At 38.0% G+C, this 8,475-nt stretch overlaps 1 protein-coding gene across 1 annotated transcript; it reads left to right on the top strand.

The window, feature by feature from the left end:
• Positions 1 to 1,440: 1,440 nt before the first annotated feature.
• NKX6-1 (NK6 homeobox 1) lies at positions 1,441 to 8,084 on the top strand. Its single transcript, XM_069745714.1, has 3 exons — positions 1,441 to 2,478; positions 4,469 to 4,641; positions 6,893 to 8,084. The coding sequence occupies exons 1-3, from the start codon at positions 1,854 to 1,856 to the stop codon at positions 7,139 to 7,141; spliced, it is 1,047 nt and encodes a 348-aa protein (XP_069601815.1). The 5' UTR covers positions 1,441 to 1,853; the 3' UTR covers positions 7,142 to 8,084.
• Positions 8,085 to 8,475: the final 391 nt, after the last annotated feature.

The raw sequence follows: 8,475 nt of genomic DNA, 5'->3' as shown, positions 1-8,475 counted from the left end.
ATATATATATATATATATATATATATATATATATATAATAGATAGAGATAGAAACATATTACTTTCTAGCCCCTCTCTCATAGTTCTGGAGAACTAGTTAGAGTCATATGTATTTATATTTGTTTCTATTTTTTCTCTAAGTACCCAAAGCTAAAACCTAAGGAAGAAAAGGTAAAGAGCTATATACAGACACACACATGTAGAGGGTTATGTGTATATATATATATATATATATATATATATATATATATATATATATATAGCTTATATTTATGCATGTATGTATATATATACTATACATGTGTATATATATGTACACACTCTATATATGTATATATATTTCCACATATATAAAAATATAGCATTATATATATTATATAATTATAAATGATATATGTGTATTGATATTGTTGTTGCCAGCCGCAGGTTCTGGCTGCCCGCTATGGCGCACATGTTCGGGCTGTGGCTAGCTGCTCTCGGGCTGACGGTCCATATTGCTGAGATGCCTTTACACCAGTAATTCTCCTTTCTTTGAGGACACCGATTATGTGACCTGAATATACAATCACAGACCGCACAGGATCAATGCAGAACATTGACGATAATCCCATGAAAAGAGAGGAAAATCGGGGGTTTATTTGTATGTGATTATTTCACCTGGGTCTCTTTTTTAGCGCTGGCTCACTATATATATATCTGTGTGCATGTATATGTGTATGTATTATATATAGTGTTTATCTATAGATATATAGATATATAATACTTATATAGATGCACACACACATATACGTACATATATATATATACATCTGTGTGCATGTATATGTGTATGTATTATATATACTGTTTATAGATATATATATATAACACTTATATAGATGCACACACACATATACACACATATACATATATATATATTCTGTTGTAGAAGATTCCTGTTTGAGTCCCAGAGAGTAATTTAACTCTTTATTGAGCTAATGATAACTTTATGCTGTGGCAGAATGTAGTTCACCTGCAGTCCTGTGTAAGATCTCAGTTGTGCCAGCTCTGCTACATTTGCACAGTGTCAGTCGTGAATGGATTCGCCTGTTGCACGGGCCCCTGGTTCATCTTCATTCTTTGCTCTTGCAGCCATATGGTGATGGTGGGCTGACGGTAGATCTGAGGGGTCTCTCCCCCGCACTATCACAGGACAATAGAGAGCGCCCTCCATTGACTGAACAGCCCACTATTACCGTGGGGCGCGCCTGATATGCAAATGCGGAATGTTCGGACGGAGCCTCGGTCCAATCAGAGCGCGAGGTGGGGTGACTGTCCCACATCTGCCCCGGTGCTCGCACTCTATAGGTGAGAGCGGCCACGCCCCCGCCGTGTGATTGACAGCTCAGAGTTGAGTCCCCATCCCGTCGCCTTAAGGAGGTAGGAGATGATGGGAATGTTGTCTTACCTTTGAGAGCTTCCTCAGCGCTGTCAGCAGGAGCCGGCAGAGCGATCTGGAGGAGAAGGCAGTGCCACCTACCCACCGACACTGACACCCTGAGGGTCCCCTCTGAGATGAAGGGCTGCTGAAGATGGCCACACGGGATGTTCACTTGCAGTGACTTCAGGAGCTCCTCAAAGTTTCTCTCGTGAGGGAAGAAGTCCCCAGCCTTGCTGTGACCTCGATCAGACATATTTGAGGAGGACATTGTGGGTCTATGTTCCGCAGCTGACCCACCCTTGGGACCACAGTCTGATGAGCCCTGATCCTAGAGCCAGAGAACCCTGATTTAGGAGGACCTGATAGACTTGGACAGAAACTTGTCGTATCTTTTTCATTCTTCCTTTTTTGGTGATTCCCTCCAGGCCTGGTGATGTTAGCTCTAGGGCAGATGGATGGCACCAGGCAGAGCGCTTTTCTCCTTAGCAGCCCACCCTTGGCAGCTCTGCATAGCATGGCAGAGATGAAGACCCCCCTGTACCCAGCCTATGCCCTCCCGAGCCAGCCTTGTTCCTCCTCCATATCTTCTTCATCTTCCTCATCCTCATCACCATCTCCACCTTTGGGGTCTCCAAATCAACTGTCCCTAAAGCATTCTTCTTCCTCGCCACCAGTCCCAGGTCTGTCCTCCTTGGGGACACCTCCACCCCAGATCTCAGTGGCTACCCCCCATGGAATCAATGACATCCTGAGCCGACCAGTGATGCACTGCCTGCCCTCCCTGGCTGGGACAGCCCTGGCTCCTAGCTCCTCAGTGTCCCCAGCCTCTGTGGCCTCCACCTCCTCCCCAGCTGCTGGCCTCCTGGCAGGGCTGCCCCGCTTCAGCAGCCTCAGCCCTCCCCCACCTCCTCCAGGACTGTACTTTAGCCCTAGTGCTGCTGTGGCTGTGGCGAGGTACCCCAAACCACTGACGGACCTTCCAGGCAGGACCCCAATATTTTGGCCTGGAGTGATGCAGAGCTCCCCCTGGAGAGATGCCAGACTGGCCTGTGCTTCTCGTAAGTATTCCACTTATTTCAGGGTTCACAAACTTTTCCTGGGTTATTAATGTTACCTGTCAGGCTCTGGCATCCCTATGCACTATACAATCCGATGCACGCTATTGTTAACTGTTATCAGCCATGCAGCCCAATAGAGTCTGACTGTGGCCAATGTGCACCCTAAAATAAACCAAAACCGGTATTTTACTCACTTTTCATCTCCCCTAAAAGTTAACAATGATCTGTATGTAGTAACCAGCAGCAGTGACCCATCCAGAGAACATGGGAATTACAGGCTGGACCATGTTTAGTAAATTAAAAGAATAAATTTATAGATAAAGTGAAAAAAAAAGAAAGAATCGGGGAAAGGAAAAGGAAATTTTACTGTAATGAAAGTTTTCTTTAGCTGCGACTAAAATGTCTGCGATCCACAGCGACAGCAAAGAAATCAGATAACAAGTAGAAAAGTGACTGGTAGGAAAGAACAACTTCAAATTACAGTTTAAGAAAGCTTTAGATATAATAATACGAATAATACAATTGTGTATAATAACAAATACCAAACAAATGAATAGGGGAGAAAGAAATGTTGAAATGGATTTCGCTCTAATCTGAGAATCTGTAAAATATTATCTATCTATCTATTTATCCTATATCTATCTATCTATCTATCTATCTATCTATCTATCTATCTATTTATCCCATATCTATCTATCTATCTATCTATCTATCTATCTATCTATCTATCTATCTATCTATCGATCGATCGATCTATCTATCTATCTATTTATCCCATATCTATCTATCTATCTATCTATCTATCTATCTATCTATCTATCTATCTATCCCATATCTATCTATCTATCTATTTATCCCATATCTATCTATCTATCTATCTATTTATCTATCCCATATCTATCTATCTATCTATCTATCTATCTATCTATCTATCTATCTATCTATCTATCTATCTATCTATCCCATATCTATCTATCTATCTATCTATCTATCTATTTATCCCATATCTATCTATCTATTTATCTATCCCATATCTATCTATCTATCTATCTATCTATCTATCTATCTATCTATCTATATCTATCCCATATCTATCTATCTATCTATCTATCTATCTATCTATCTATCTATCTATCTATCTATTTATCCAATATCTATCTATCCCATATCTATCTATCTATCTATCTATCTATCTATCTATCTATCTATCTATCTATCTATCTATCTAAATTAAAACCCATTAGTTTTTTCTGCTCTTTCTGGAAATTGTGTCCCATGAGTTTTTATACTATAGAATTTTGTCAATCGAAGAACCAATCTACATTTCTAAAACCATCCTATTATCACTCATCATCCTATAAATCACTAGTTACTTGATCGTAGAATTGTAGAACTGTGGAATAGTTAGAAATCCATAAAACATTTAAAACTAGAGTATGAGTAAATAAATAATAATGATAATAATACTGTTCTTTTGAAACTATACAAGTAGTCAAATCTTTGAAGACAATTGTGAGGAATTTGGTCTTTTTCTAGCACATTCCTTGCATAAGTAGAAATATGAAAACATTGTATGTAATAATAATAATTAGAGAGAATAAAATAGAAAGTATAGGTAGCAGTATATTGCATCTGGACCCTTAATTTTTTTAGATATATTTTCAGTGCTATAATAAATAATATTTCATTTTGCTTACTTCTACTTCCTAATATATATATATATGTACTATATATTAGCACACACAATTTTCGATTTTTAATGATGAAGATTAGACTAGAATCATTTTCTAGTGTTTTAGAAGGGTGTATGTATAGATAAGTGGATATTGCTTCTTGGCTATAGAAACATCCAGACTGATAATGATGACGAATAATAATAATAATAATAATAATAATAATAATAATAATAATAATATCATAATTGTTAGGACAGTGGTCTCTAACGTGCTTTCTAGAATCATTTATTAATAAGTGTACTTGTGACTTACAGACCAGGGATCTGTGCTGCTGGACAAGGATGGGAAGAGGAAGCACACACGGCCCACATTCTCCGGACAACAGATCTTTGCCTTGGAAAAGACTTTCGAGCAAACGAAATACTTAGCTGGGCCAGAGAGAGCCAGGCTGGCATATTCTCTGGGCATGACAGAGAGCCAGGTGAAGGTGAGCGCCCACCCGACCTTTCATTCAATGAGAACTTATGTGCAGCACATGATTAGTATTGATCATATATTGCTATATACCCAATGTCACTGATTTATTCATGGGACTGCGGGTAACGCACACACACACACACACACACACACACACACACACACACACACACACACACACACACACACACACACACACGTATATATCACACGTATATATGTATATATACACACATACATACATACATACTTATATTTATATATATATATACATACACACACACTTATATTTATATATATACACACACACACACACACACACATATATATTTATATATACATGCAAACACACATACATACAACACACACATATATATACACATACACACACATACACACCACACACATATACACACACACCACATACACACAGACATACACACACACATACAACACACACATACACACACATACATACATACACACACAGAAATACATACACACATACATACAACACACACACACCTACACACTTACATAAACACATATACACACGCATCATTCTATTTATATAACAATTATCCAGGTAGAACAGTTAGACTTGTAGTGAGAAGTTTAGTCTCCCAGGTGACATGACTACTTTGCCAAACTTGTGCAGCCTTTGTGGCAGGGTAATGAGCAGGACATTGTTGCAGGGAGCCCTGTGCAGCTGTATCACCTGTCTCCATTGTGACATGTGTGTCCTGTGCCCGGTCCCTGTGTTATCTGCAGCCACTCATTTGTCATGGTAAATGTCTGATAGTGAATACACTACAACCTATTCACCAATCCCACCCAGGATTCCTATTCACCCCCAGTCCCAGATTCCCAGGCTCCCCCCAGCCTAGACTCCTCTATACACACACCTGCTAGTTATAGCCGGGCAAGAGCCAAATACACGGCTACAATAGTTACAGGCTGCAGCACAGAGGGCTGGTGTGCTGCTTTATTAGTCATTGTTGGCAACGAAAACAACAAAGATGTGATACAATAAATGTGCGATGCAATAAATGTGTGATGCAATAAATGTGCGATGCAATAAATGTTTGATACAATAAATCATCACTGAAACCTAAGAGATACGATAGAAAAATATAAGGGTGAAATATACCAATAGAAAAAATATCCAGCTGTAATAATGCATACCACAGGGAATGTATAGCATAAGAGATCAATTCGAGAACAAATACAAGTATGCCAAATAATCTAAAATAAGAATGAAAAAATCTATTCAAATAAAAAATAATAAACCTAGCGATGCGGTTATAGCTGCTATTGAAAATTGTTATGTTGTTATAAAATTCCAGTTTAGAGTAAAAAAAAGGAAGGATCTTGTCACATGGCCTTGTAGATTTAATAGCAGGAGAAATGCGTAAATGGTCGCAAACCGAATAAACCCTTGTAACTCATAGAGAGGATGATGCTGCGGGGGCTGCAGTGATTTAGGGTCCACAAGACAAGTTGTAATTGGTTGTTATAAGACCCCGAGATCACAGCAGCTCCAGGAACGGCGAACAGCGGCTCATCCCGACACATGTTCCATCAGGCTGCTGCACGATTATCCGTGTATGTCACAAGGAACATGGCTTCTGTTAATTGTATTAAAACAACTATATGTATATCATTTATTGTGTGTGTCTATATATATTTTTTCTTTTTTCTGCTTTTTTTGTTGTTGTTTTTTTCAATACAATCATAAGAAGCAGAAGAATGTCCATGTACTATATATATATATATATATATATATATATATATATATATAAATTAAATAAATAAGTAAAATAAATAAATAAATAAATATATATATATATATATATATATATATATATATATATATATATATATATATATATAATTCATGAGCTGTAGAGGAACACATCATAAACACATTAAGCTACTATATAATTCTTTTTATTTTACAAATAATTCATAGTAAACTGTAGAAAGATTTATTTAATTAAATAACTTGAAAAATAGAAATATAGAAATATTAGCGTGCCTGTACTCTCGACCTGTCCGTCTGTCTGAACGTTAATTCCTTAGCAGTTTTTGGATTATGAGGCACCACATATTCAGCTGTATATTGTTGCAGCATTGTAATTTAGGATAATTTAATTTTATCTGTAGCTTAGGACAATACAGAAACTTAACCTATAATATATATATATAATTAATTTATTGACCAGATTCAAAGCTGTAACTCCTGGTGCCTTCCATTACAGGTTTGGTTTCAGAACAGGAGGACAAAGTGGCGCAAGAAGCATGCAGCAGAGATGGCCACTGCCAAGAAGAAGCAGGACACTGAGACTGAGAGACTAAAAGGGGCTTCAGACAACGAGGATGAGGATGATGACTACAACAAACCTCTGGACCCCAACTCAGATGATGAGAAGATCACTCAGCTCCTTAAGAAACACAAGTCTAACAGCTCATTGCTTCACCAACAGTCTGAGAATGACAGCTCTTCTTAGAGGACTGTGCTCCTGCCACCAGTGAAGGACAGCAGTGGTGGGATGCATGGGACTGACAGCACTGCACCTGTACTTATCAGGACCAGATAAGACTTTTTTTTATTTTATCAGATGTATGTATATTTTTATAAACTGTAAGCCAATGAATGAACACAGAGTACAGTATTATTATTATTATAATTATTAACCCTCTCAAGCTTACCCATAGCCCAATGGCCAACTGAGGGCCTGATGCGTTATTATCACCCCTATTGGAAGGACTGACCCTAAATCAAGGCTGTTGTAAATAAATGGCAGGAGGTTAATGCACTGTGAATGTGTAAATGTAGAGTAACCTTCTATTGTGATCAGGAGAAAGGTGAAGGAGGGCCCACATGACCCCTCTCTAGCATCTGCTCTCTCCCTGCTCCCCTCAGATCTGGACCTTCTAGTGGTCCCTATTCTACTTTCCATAAAGTCCCTCAAGCCTTAGTATTTATGACCATGTTACAGAAGTGAAGGGGGAGCCAGCTCCTTGGCAGAAGGTGTTCCATGATATTCCAATATGCAGCTTTTTGTATGAACTATGTGATATATAATGGACGTTCTTTTTAAGCTACAACTACATGGAGATATTAACTGCTATTCATTTATAGAAGAAGTATCTCAACTTTGGAAGAGGAAAGCATGGACTTCATGAAAGCCTGAAGTATAAATATATCTTGCACTTTTTGTTGTAAACAACACAAGCAGAACTCTTCAAGGTGACTCCATCCATTGGGGGCTCAGTCACCTGTGAGCATATTAATCATTAATATTGATGGACTATCGATCTCAGGAGAGATCTAAGAAACATAGTAACCATTGTTTGTATATTTGTTTGCCTTTTCTTCATCTTATTATTATGATTTCAGCACTTTGTTCTTTGTCTATAAGTGTTCAGTAAAGACACAAGAAACCCTTGATTTTATTGTAGAGTTGTATCTATGGTCTCTTATTGTGTCTTCTCTCATCCACACCATTGTGGAATCCACAATAAATTAACCTCTTCATGGAATTGGGTACCTGCCATGACTAATAGCATTTGACTGAAACTTACAAGTTAGAATGCAACAAGTCCCATGCTCCATGATTCTTTTCCTGGTGGGGCATGTGTTCTGAGTTCTATGTGGGTCTTTTAGCTTCTCCAGCAATTCATTTCAATAGCTGAATATTTCCATTTTTTTTAGAGGAGAGAATAGAGAATCTTTATGGGATTAAATCTATCTATGGAAATTCAAAGAATAAAATTAAACAATCAATGTATGTAGGTGAAGGTATTTTTTGATTATTGGATTGAATGTATTGTATATTTT

Source organism: Ranitomeya imitator, chromosome 1 (assembly GCF_032444005.1).
Source record: "Ranitomeya imitator isolate aRanImi1 chromosome 1, aRanImi1.pri, whole genome shotgun sequence".
NCBI lineage: Eukaryota > Metazoa > Chordata > Amphibia > Anura > Dendrobatidae > Ranitomeya > Ranitomeya imitator.
This window is presented reverse-complemented; position numbering and strand designations above follow the sequence as displayed.